At 32.5% G+C, this 12,595-nt stretch overlaps 1 protein-coding gene across 3 annotated transcripts; it reads left to right on the forward strand.

Annotated features, from left to right (window-relative positions):
• The first annotated feature begins 530 nt into the window (after nucleotides 1-530).
• LOC148629627 (uncharacterized) lies at nucleotides 531-10,419 on the forward strand. Of its 3 annotated transcripts, XM_088554425.1 has the most exons (12): nucleotides 531-993; nucleotides 1,638-1,850; nucleotides 3,793-3,908; nucleotides 4,302-4,393; nucleotides 4,682-4,744; nucleotides 5,918-6,226; nucleotides 7,125-7,220; nucleotides 7,497-7,565; nucleotides 8,192-8,554; nucleotides 8,750-8,806; nucleotides 9,449-9,646; nucleotides 9,951-10,419. In XM_088554425.1, the coding sequence occupies exons 1-12, from the start codon at nucleotides 781-783 to the stop codon at nucleotides 10,370-10,372; spliced, it is 2,211 nt and encodes a 736-aa protein (XP_088410551.1). In that variant the 5' UTR covers nucleotides 531-780; the 3' UTR covers nucleotides 10,373-10,419. The 3 variants fall into 3 exon arrangements, with proteins under 3 accessions (XP_088410551.1, XP_088410557.1, XP_088410561.1); XM_088554431.1 differs by lacking the exon at nucleotides 7,125-7,220 and having other exon boundaries at nucleotides 638-993; XM_088554435.1 differs by lacking the exon at nucleotides 5,918-6,226 and having other exon boundaries at nucleotides 639-993.
• The last annotated feature ends 2,176 nt before the right edge of the window (nucleotides 10,420-12,595 follow it).

The raw sequence follows: 12,595 nt of genomic DNA on the forward strand, positions 1-12,595 counted from the left end.
CCTGAAACAAATCGGACCGTAATAAATACCATGACGCTGTTATTCACTTGATCAACACCCAGACGTTTTTCTACGCAAACAGATATTGCATCATTAATAGAAAAACCATGTGTGCTACTTTTTAAAAAATAGTGACTAAGGCCTTTTACTTTCAGATTTAAAATCGAACAATGGTTACGTATGTGCTGAATCAGGATATATTCCGTAGGGTAAACCCCATCGGTTAAAGTTTATCTTTGCGCCGTTCTAGGTATTTAAATCGAAATTGAATCAATGCCTATCATATCTGTCTTTTTCTCCAATCACCCACACAAGCTTCTTCCGATATACTTAAATTGCAACCATAGTACAATGGTGGTTGTGTATGCTTGTCTAAATATATGTACGTCTACAAATTAAACACAAAGCTTAATATGGAATTTAATAAATTATACTTGTTAATTTGCAAATTAAACTTAACCTCAGGTGATGTAATACACATATATATATTGTAATTAATTTCATCTTGATTAATTACTGGCTAACATGATAATTACAAAAGTTAACCTATAAAACAGTCATGCACCAATTTTTCACCATGGACTTCAACGTTTTCCTTCTCTACTTCTAATAATAAAGACAGTAATTCATTCAATTTCTATGATGTAATAAGGAATCTAATAATGATCTAGGTCCAGTGAGTGAGAAAGTTTAAAACGTGACATACAATTCGTGAATAGAATACAAAATAATCAACAGCCGTCCATCACTCCGGAAGTAAACCTTTGGAACGGGTCGGAAATGAAATTAATAAATGTATGGACTAAAGTATGGACGGTGTTTGGACTATGGAACATCGCTCCGACCCTGGGCCAAGGACCCATGACAATGGGTGGTATTGGAGGGGCATCTCCATCAAGAGGAGGGAAAATGACTCAAAAGTTTATTAACACAATTTTGAAATTACATAATGACTACAGGAGAACTGAAGGTGCTTCCAACATGAAAAAATTGGTACGTTTTTTTTTATGTTTATTTACTATCAAATTTGTAATTACACTTATAATTTGTTTAGTTTCACACTTGCATTGTAAGAATCAACCGCTTAGTTTTCTTTAAAATTAAAAGAAATATTTTTCCTCAACTTAAACATCCACCAATCAGAAAAGACTATTTCCAATATGGCGACTACCGTCGATATTTTTCCCTTTTTTTTGTTTTTTTTTTTTTTTGTTAATTTTTTTTGGGGGCGGGTCTTTATATTTATTACCGTTTTTTTTTATATTTGCTTATCATTGTCATTTTAAATTGTGTCATTATCATAATTATCTGCAATCATTATCATTATTAAATGTTTGACAAAACATTACATTGATTGTATTACATGATTTATTAGAACTATGGTTGTTTGTTTCACCCATTTTTCATTCTTACCTTATTCTATGTATTAAAGTCTATCTAAAGCAATTCCAAACCTGATCATTTATTTAACCATCTCGCTTTTTAAATGAACTATGGTTTTACCAATTAATATTGTCTGTTGAATGAAATGACCACCCTTAGTCCTCATATATACTATTTTTTTAAAGAATACAGTTTTTACAAATACAAATATTTCACCTTCATTTATCTATTATCAACTTGTTTATTCGTGGCAGAGATGGAGTCGAGCGTTACAAAGAGATGCCCAACTATGGGCCAACAAATGTAGGTATACACATGCCTATGGAAAATGGGGAGAAAACTTGTTTAAGGCCGAATCGCCACTTCCTGATGATGTCCTCATAGAAAGAGCAGTCAACGAATGGTATTATGAGAAAATGTCTTGGAAATTTACCCCAGACTGTAATGAAGCTTGTCACTATACACAGGTATGTCATACATGTACAAATAGAACATATTACTTTATATATCATGGTAATTATGTACCTGCATTTATAGTTAAGATATGTGGTTTCCATGTGCATGTCAAGTTAGACAATTAAATCGTGTCTCATCTGTACAATATAAATAAAATCACGAAGTGGTTACTGTATTGATATCCGTTATGTTTCCCTGAGAAGTACTTTACTGCTTCAAACGTTTTATTATATAATTGGTTCTTTTCCTCACCTTTTTAAAGAAAACACAAGTAAGTCATCTCAATGCGTAGTTTTGTTTGGAAAATTGAAATAATACAAACAATGAAATTAAATGACAAGCTCCTTTAGTTAAAATGTTCCTATCATGGCTAAGATGTTTACTTGATTCCGATTCTGAGGGTGCCGAGGATTAGAGTAGATCAAATCAACCATGTACATGACTAGAAATTCTAATTTCTGAGGATTCTTTAAGAAGACTGTGGTCATGAAAGTTTAATTTGCTAATAAACGGTCAGTTCATCTTCAGGGTTAATTGACAATTATTTAATTTCAGACGTAACAAGGATTCTGATGGGATCAAAAATTTCGTTTATCATCTCATAGACCAAATTTTGCAATGACTGTGATGTCATCAAACATTTTTAATGATTTACTGGTTGAATTTTGATACTTGAATTAAGTTGCAAGTATAAGGAATGACTGTTTCGGTCTATTTGAAATAATCTCTATATCCGTGGTGCACACTTTACAATAACGTGCTAAGCAGGTTATTCAGTGTGCCCCACGTGATTGAGGTAATTTCTTCATAGACCGAAAAAATATATGTCATTCCTTTAATGTATAATGAGCAGTACAATTTCAATTTTAACCTTACGACTAGAACCTTCATATCCATGTAAGTGACCCCGACCTTTTAAACACATGCTTACATAATCAGGTCATAGCATGACAAGCTTGAAATAATACGAAAACATGGGAATATTTTGTTTACATTTTGCCCTTCTCGTTTACGTTCTAAATTTTATATTATATATGTTTATGGTTCGATACTTTCGGAACATACTTATGCGTTTTTCTATTAATTTTACAATAAGATATGCAAAATGTCATTGTAAATTAATATTATGCTTATTGTTATGACCATACTGTCTTGAAGCTTTACACTCAATTCAACGTAAAGACTCTGCACAATATTAACTTTTAACACCATATTCGTCTTCATTATAATTGTACAAAATTAATTTTAATCAACTGGGCAAAAATAAACCTTAGAATGTAGGTATGATTAAAAAAAAAGGTCATTCATCTAAGTGTTATACGACTCAAATATGATGTTTAAATAGAGTAAACTATGTCGTTATTATATTAAATTTACAAAAAAAGAATTATCAATGAAATCAAATTCTTAAATCTCATCTAATTTTGACTTGTCACCAAGCAGTATCAGATTAATTATGTCAAGATATGAAATTAGATATAGAAATTACCGGACTCGGGAGTATTGAACTGATCCAAAATAAATTAAATTAAATGTACATTTTGACATTAAGCACCACAGCAATTTAACTTTTCAAACTTTGGTAATTGTATTGTTACCATAGAAATTTCTTTTTTGGGGGGTTTTATGACTTTGGTTAGCTTTAAAGCTATTTGAGAGTGTTGGAAATTATATCATCAGCACAAGAACATAACGTAGTCAAAACAGTTATAAATAACTCATTATCAATTCAATAAATGCTCAGTCAAGATACATGGTAAATTAACTCAAACTCGGTATTCCTAATTCTTTTGAAAAAACTTTTTAAAGTAATTGTGAATAGTATCTTTAAAATAACATAATTGTTAGTCATTCGTTTTTTTTCTACAAATCATTCTGTATACCTGAAAGCTTTCCGTTCCATTTTTTAAGTAGCATTTTTTCACTTTTATTTAACTTAATCACATGAATCAGGTTGTCTGGGCAGAGTCAGAAGAAATAGGATGTGCTTATAAGCGCTGCACAACTCTGATGTTAATGGAGGAATTTGTAATGAATGGTTGGATGCTAGTTTGTTACTATAACACCCAGTAAGTTCTTCACAATATATATGTATTATAATATTTGTATCAATCATTAACAGGTCTAAGACTCTTGTAAAAATGCCTTTTGTAGCCGCAAGTTTCATCAAAAAGATGATACTTATAGTTCCTTAAAGGTAATGAAGGGCTTGCACAATCAAATAATTACCTTTCATACCCCCCTCGTAGTACCGATTAAAGAAAATATATGGTAGAGCGAATACGTATTAAATTTTCTTGAAGTTCAAGCATCGAGATTACGTCTTACTTTTCTTATAAGTTACTACAATCAGAGTCAATGAATAATGTTTTGACATAGAGTTCAATGCTTACAAAATATACTCGCAACACATTATAATCGAATATAGTAAAACCAACTATATTGTATTTTTATATTTCCAGAGGAAATATCATAGGCAAGATGCCATACTCTGTAGGGAAGGCTTGTTCAGCTTGTAAACCCGGCTACAAATGTGACCGTGGACTTTGTGATAGTAAGTATCCGTAAAAAAAAACACTTTCATGCAATCATAAAGTAGGTCTTTTTAGAATGATGTAAATGGAATGAAATTGAAAAAAAAAAAACCAAAATTGTTGTCTTTTCATTTCAATTACATGCCGTAACAACATTTATGTTTTTAAACTTTCACAATGAAATGCTACAATGAAAATTGAAAAGTTGTGACAACAATGGCTGCATGTTCACTTATACTCATTCTTCCATCTGATTAATTCAATCAATGACGAGACACAAATTAATATGGTATGTCCCTACCTTACAGAACAACGTACTGTTCACAAGTACCTACCACAACATAACCAACAGAAACCAAAACCCGTGTTCCGTAAGTACCTGCTCACCATTTATTTCTATAATTGACCTTAATGTTTGAAATCGTTGTGTTTTAATGCTCACATTCAATAATTATTGGCGATTTTAAACTAAATGCTTCTCTATAGTTGTATGTATACATAAACCGACAATGATATTTCAAATTCTGTTCTATTCTTTAAGCAATAAAATAATTCGTTTAAATCAGATCAAAATCAAACAATATTTCAAAAGCACTACCCCAAAGCACTACCCCAAAGTTGTTCATTCTTAAATAAATACTTTGTTAATACATTGAAAGTGCTTCAAAATATACTAACAGTATCTGAACCATTAGAAGGCAAGCAGTAATGAATAACTGAAATATCTTTCAGAAAATCGTCAATTTGTGACCATATCTAGTATTTGTTTAACCAAGGAATAAGCACGTGACTTATAATCATGTTTTAAGCAATCATTCACAACAAAGCGTTTTAGCGATTAATGACTTCAAATGAGGTCCATATATTATTTGTAATTATATTATATATGTATTCTTCAGAGATATAGCAAAGAATATTTCTAGTTTCAAAGACTAAAATTGCGAAAAAAAAAATATGTTCGTGAAATTAAATCGGAAAGTAATACGGGTTGTCTCTTTCCTTGTGTAGAAAGTAGTACCGACCTAAAACGGATCTATTGCTGTTATATATAGCTCATGCTTACATATTAGTGCATTGTTAATAAAATAAAACTGCTTTATATGTTGTCGAATAATAATGATTGTCAAGTTCTCCACCTCCAATTATATTACTACTCAAAAGTATGTTTATGAAAGACCCCACAAATAACAATTTAAATTTAAAAAAAAATATGAAAGAATAACAAAAACAAAAGCAAAAGAGAAGAGTATGTTTACGTTCCTAAACTTCTACATATTTTGCAAGTAAAGTAGATTTTTTGGTTTCACCAGATCTCAAATGACATACCAAAATTTTTTCAGTCTATTTTTGAGATATCTTTAGCACATACTAATGTAATATGCTACATTATTTGATACTCTCCAATGAAAAAAATCAGTTTCCCTATGACGCATTTACAAACTAAAACAATCTATGAGAGCAGGGTTATTTTTGTTTAGACATGACATTCGTGTTATGTTTATCTTTTCTGTTACATTATATTTGTGTAACAATGTGTGTTGTAGGTGCACCACCAGCGTTTCAGCAACCTCCGCCTCGCCATGCTCCACCGCCACGTCATGCCCCGCCGCCTCGCCATGGCCCGCCTTCAAGACATCCACCGCCTCCACACCAACCAAACCAACCACCCCCACCACGTCAACAACACCCACAACCACTTCCTCCCCAGCAGCCTCCACGGTTCAGGGCCTCGGCACCACAACCACCACCCCGACCTAATTCATCACTTCGTCCTCAATATCCTCCACAACACGGACAACCGGCACCATACCGTCCTCAACAACTAGCTAATCAACCTGCCAGACCACCATCTGGTAAGTTAAACGCAGAATTGTCTAACCTCTTTCAATGGTCAACTATTTTTTGACATTACTAGTCTTTTAACATTTCCACTGTTGACATATATCTTCGTTCATACATTTAACACCTCTGATAAAAAGCAGATAACAGAGAATATTCTTGTTACTTGTTTTTTTTATGTCTCCTGATTTCCCCTGGTCTGTGTCCCTTGTCCATCGAATTTCCCAGTCTGGCTTTTTTCCGTTATTGTCCTTTGTTTTACTTTCAATTTACCCTTTACTGTGATGTTAGGTTTAATATAAAACATTGTCTATGCAGTCTTGTTACACAAGCTTCTGTTATTCTAACCAACGCGTATATAGTTAATACGAGTTAGGTACAACCTACAACCGAGCATCGCATTTATATATTTTTCTTCGGTTTGTTACGTTATTGAAAACGGGGCGAGATAGGCTAGGAATACGGTTGTCCATTTAAAAAAAAATCAGCGTACCGGATCAAGATACTGTAAATAATTCTTTCTTTATTTATATAATTATCTATTAATTGCATATTTTAATTTTTAAACCAATGTAAAGACTACTATCACTTTGAATGCACTGTCTAAAACCTAGTCCGGTTTGACTGAATGTCTATCATTAGCCTCGCATGCGTTGCTCGGTATAAGAGCATGTGATATAATGTGTTTATGCATGATTAGTGTTGTTTAGTAAGTAGTATAGTTAATTTTGCTTTAAGCGTGACTTTGCAAATATTGCTTCTTTTAACAATTTCGATACTTAACATTGACTTCTATCTTATGAAGTTCTCTTTCTAATCTAAGTTTGATTTACTTTACTAACATTTGACTACTGATCCTCTAAGTGGTATTTCGGTCCTTAATACTTATCTATATTTTACCACCCTTTGAAGGAAGTCCTCCAACAAATAGACCTAAACCTGAACCGAAACCTCAACCAAAACCCCAAGAGCCACAAATGCAGTATATTTCCGGCAAGGTTTTGTCAGGTATGGATAAGTTTAAAGATTAACTTTTCATAATAAAACCTATAAGTTATAGAAGTTAACTATTAAATGCATGTCTTAGTATTTAGTTACAGCTTCCTAGTTTCATGTAGACTTTATATGCTTGATACATAGATGGTTTATATGTGTCACAGTTCATACTGAACAAATTTAGAGAAGTACAGAAACTGCATTCTTTCTTCGCTGTAACACTTATACTAGTTACATTGTTGGTAGTTTTAAGAGAGTTGATATATACTTTTTTTTTATTATTTGAAGGTTGGATTCCAGCACAAACATCAAAAGCTACACCTGCTCCAACGAACGCCACCTTTCAGCAGCCACAAGGTTATCTTTCTAGAACTACTTAATATCTTACAAAAATAGCCATAATTAAACTGTATGTCATTCTGATACTGCTGTATTATGAATGTTTTTTGAAAAAGTAACAATATGTCTTATAATGTGTGTATCGTAAAGTGGTCTTTATCCCCGTGATATCTGTAAGTTCGAGTTCAAGTTATAACAATTTCATTTGCAAAATATTTATTTACGCTGCAACACTCATTTAGCAAAACAGTGTAAAAATCTTCTACACGTAAAATGTCGATCGAGTTTTTTTGGGTAATCTCCCCTTAGCCACTTATATAAAGTTGTAAAATGTGTATATATACAGAATCACATCAGAAAGTTTGAGATTCTCATACATGTAAATGCCTTAATATTACTATTTTCATTCATCTTTTAAATAGCATAAGGCCAAAGTAGATTTGTGAAGCAGGCAAAAGTCAGTATTATAATTTTTTATTGAGAACAAAATACCATTCAAACAAAAATTCGGTCTAAAGATTCGAAGTACTGAAACGGCTCCTATCAATTAAACTAATTACGGGGACTATAATATAGTGTTGTACTAAATAGTTAAATCCACAAAACCGATTTGTATCAAGATCTATGTTCATCTCATGTTTTAGTTCAATATCAACATCAAGTTCCTCTGAAACAACAACCATATCAGCATTCTAACCAAGCCCAACCACAAAGACAACAGTATCAGTCATCGCAACAACCATACCAAGGTCAAAGACAACAACAACCCCAATATCCACAGCAGCAACCAGCATACCGACAACCGGCACCCCAACAACATCGTCAACCTCAGTATCAACAACCACAACAACCACCTGTAGCACGACAACAACCTAATCAACCACAACACCAACAACATGCACGTCCGCAATCTACCAGGCATTCCCCATATCAACAACCATATCAGCAGCCACATCCTCAATACAATGCCCAACCAGCACCCGCCCAACAACCACAATACCCACCTGGTAATATATTTTTCTGTTTTTCAAATGATGAATAGTTTGTCTTGCTGTACTAGAGTAACTTAAAGAACGTAATTAATAATATACAGTTAAGATTTCAAAAAAGTGTCTTTGATAAACAGGAAATTGACATTTTGGAATAAAAAAAAGTTTTGTCAGTGAGTAAATATACTTTTAATTGTATATGTTATTCTACAGCCCAACCACATAACCCTTATCCAGACCAACCATCGCATCAACCAGCTCCATATGTTGGTAAGTGCAAATGCATAATTATTTCTTTCCATTTCAAGAAAATTAAATTATGTATTTCGTATTGAATACAAATTTAACTACATATCAGTGTAAGAACCAGGTGACGAAACCCTAAATTTCTCTGCATTTAACACACATAAAAAACGCTTTTGATATAAAAAAAATAGTGTTGAGATCGCGCGGTGAAGAGAAATATGTACACGAAAAACTAATAACAGACTCAATTTTTCATTTAATTTCAACCAATTTTTAAAGGATTGAATATTTCTTTGCCATAACTGATCTGTACCATAAAGTGTATCGACATTAATACATTGAAAATAAAATAAATATTTATTTGAACATTAATTAAACTTTCGTATTTTAAATCATCCGCTCCTATATTTCTTGCTGAAAGTAATAATACTTTCTTTGCAGAAGCGACTCTACATAGATTGTGAATATGACTTCAAAGAGAGTTTACACTGCTTGTGCATCAAACCATTCTTCCACTTATATATTTTTTGTTTTTTTTTTTGTTTTTTGTTTTGTTCTTTTGTTTGCCTTTTAATTAAATTATGGTATTTGGGTTTCGATTTGACCGTGGTTACCTTTGATTTTGCTGCCAGATTTAGGAAATTAACAAAACTTGTTTTATTTCAGATCCCCGTCCGATCTATGTACCCCCAGCACCGGCTGCTCCTTCATCTCCCACAACAACTATCCCACCGCCGCCACCACCAACATGCTTGGATGGAGATAAACATTGTAAACATTGGGGTGTTCATTGTAAAACTAACCCTTATGTACACACAAACTGTCGATTAACATGCAATACTTGTGACATACCAACACCACCAGGTTAGAAGTTCAAATAACATATAAAAATTAATTCAATTCTAATTTTTTTTCAGTTCGGTTAATGATTCGTTGCACAGTACGAATGTCAAGTTACCTTTTCGTTTGGTTAGAATGAAATGTATTTTTATATTAACAATGTCAATGAAATATACTTAATATGTAGATACATTGTATGTTAACGTAAAAAAGCAACTTCTTTTAGTGTAACTTCAAGTACAATTCCTCGACTTTTTAAGAAAGGATTACATATTTTTTTTTTATTTTAGAAACATATTTATTAAAACGTATGAAATCTCCCTTGTAGTGCATGCAAAACCCATTCAAACTACTCAAAAGTCGAAAGCAGAACCAACGATTATACCATCAAGACCCCCTTCACCATCACCCGGCAGAGATCACTTCCATCAACCAAAACCGCAACATAGACCACAGCCAAAACCCCGACGTCCACCACCTCAGCCACAATATAATCATTACGCGACGACAACAGCAGCATACTACCCAACTACGACAGGCTATAATAATCAAGCCCCGACAACTCAAACCCCGTACAATGCTCCGGGACAGGGTACCAGTGCCGCAGCGAGTTCAGTAGCAAGTGTTGGTCCTCATGTAGGATTCTGTAGAGACTTCGACAATCGTTGTAAAGAATGGGCTAAATATTGTGGAATGGACGAATATGTCGACGATATGTGTCGATTAACATGTATGAGATGCAAAAAATAGGTCCCTACAAAAAGTATTTATTTTATTAAACATATTTTGTTTGGACAGTGTGTGTTTTTGTAACATTTTGTATTATTAACAAAGTTTCTTTTCTCCGGTAATATGATTAGCGTTTCCTCAGGAATATATTAAAAATTGTTTGAGGTAAAAGTCTATCTTGATTTTGACCCAGAAATATACGTGCATTTTGAGATGAATTTAATGCTCGGTGGACATTATCAGGATCCAGTCAATTTTGCTGAGGTACACATGTTGAACAGTTAGTTATTACAGGTATAAAATCATAATTCAAGAAGAAAAGTGTGATAAACGATTATAATAACTCAATATTAGACTATAATAATAATTACAAAAAAAATTATTATCCTTGAACTTTATACATACTGATTTGAAGCAAATTCTATTAAATTTCTGAAAATGCTATAACTGTATGGTGTCTGAACCAAATGGAAGTGTTCGTAAGCTCATTGCAAAAAGAGATATTTACAAATGTACTTCTTAAGTTGCCAGGAACCGGTTTAATAAAACATCTCGAATTGAGACTTTTTTCAAAACCTTCCTCGACTAAAATTCAGACCAATCAAAACACTTGAAATTAACGATGCAAGTATTTCCCAATATTACACTTAAATAGGGGCATAAAATAATAAATGACCTTACCAAGTTCCGTGAACACATTTATTTTTATCTTTTTTCAGCATCATCTCAAATTATTGTCCTAGAAAATTGATAAATCACAATACAAACTGTATTGTGCTAATAAAATAACTTACATTGAGTTTATGGATATAATCATAACGGTCAAATAAAATTTGTAGAATCGTTTCCGATTTTATATTATAATTGTTTGACCTTTCTCTTTCGTTTTTAAAAGTCTCCCCAAAAGAAGAAGATCCTTTAAAATCACCAATTCCTTCGTGACGGTTCATTTACAATGAGGAATATCGTTCATAGTGTTCAGTGATGTGTATTCTCCTATAATGAATGGTCGAAATATATGTTGACGCCAGCAAGATTTCTGGAAATCGGAAACTGAACGGAAACGTACATCGTAGTGTGTATTGAAGAAACAAACAGACCCAATAACTAATAATTGAAGCAATTAAGTATTACATGTGTGAAACGACTAGAGGCAGTTTTATAAACATGAATATTTATATTTTTTTCGCCAGGGCGAGTTTTTCAAGTAAAATTCTTGACTGAAGAAATAAAATTGTCAACTTCTTGCTCAGTCGATATTTATGTGTATTTCGATATGATTTCAAATACACGAATGTGCATGTAAATGGATGGATTCATATATGGACTTCAGGGGCGGATTTCAGGTTAAAGGAGTAAATAGAATTAAAGGCCGATCGAAGAGAACAGAGAGTTTAGTTTAAGAAATAAAAATTGTGAAAAATCAAGATATTTTATTGAAAAAAAATGTTTTCCCATTTTTAAAGAGGTGTACACCAGATCCAATCCTTATGATACCGCGTATTACAAATTTTTGTCATTAAAAGCGAGCGTTACGTCGTACATATGTACATAATTTTGTAGCACTTCCACGATATATTGGTAAAAAGATTACTTTAACCATGTCTATTAAAATGCTTATTTGGAGAAAATATATATAAGAACATACTTTCCCCAGGAAAAGTAAAGGTTTGAAAGTTAAACATTACTTAAAACCGACTTGAATAAAGTTAAAAAAAGATAAATGTACGGATGCTATCGTTTTAAAACTTGCAGTATGAACTCAAACAGAAGCTTGAAATAGTTTTTATTCATACAATGTTAAAAGTTCCTCATATTAACCTGTTTTTATAGCGCTTTAAAGGGATAATTAAGGTTGAAACCCTTTCCATTGTCAATGACAATAGATTCGATTTTGTCGTGGCCCTGTTAAATAATAAAGATTCAATAAACAGATCGTTATTCTTCAGAAGCTATCGTTTGTACAATTTAAAGCTAAAATGTTTACTTATTTACCTACCAATACACACATCAAAATTGGTGAGAAGAGAAGTTTAAAACCTAGTCAATGGACTAGAAAGTAGTTAGTCCATTTAGATTTTAAATCAACATTAGGAAGAGTATGGCAAAGGTTGTGGGACTGTTACCATAATAAATAAAGATTTATGTCTTTTTGAACCATCCTACTAACCTGTTAGTCATACATCGCTTAAAGAAAGATCGGAAAATTTTTTCCTAGGAACTAATATTCAAATTTCGCGTCCA

Source organism: Perna viridis, chromosome 1 (assembly GCF_037379345.1).
Source record: "Perna viridis isolate PV_CMFRI_1.1 ecotype Kerala chromosome 1, ASM3737934v1, whole genome shotgun sequence".
NCBI classification, from domain to species: domain Eukaryota; kingdom Metazoa; phylum Mollusca; class Bivalvia; order Mytilida; family Mytilidae; genus Perna; species Perna viridis.

Excerpts from the sequence above, each read along its gene's own strand:
- LOC148629627 (XM_088554425.1), top strand. The coding sequence starts at position 781 with ATGAAATTAATAAATGTATGGACTAAAGTATGGACGGTGTTTGGACTA. Across the intron at positions 6,227-7,124 it reads ACCTGCCAGACCACCATCTG|GAAGTCCTCCAACAAATAGA; the intron begins GTAAGTTAAACG and ends CACCCTTTGAAG. Across the intron at positions 7,221-7,496 it reads TTCCGGCAAGGTTTTGTCAG|GTTGGATTCCAGCACAAACA; the intron begins GTATGGATAAGT and ends TATTATTTGAAG.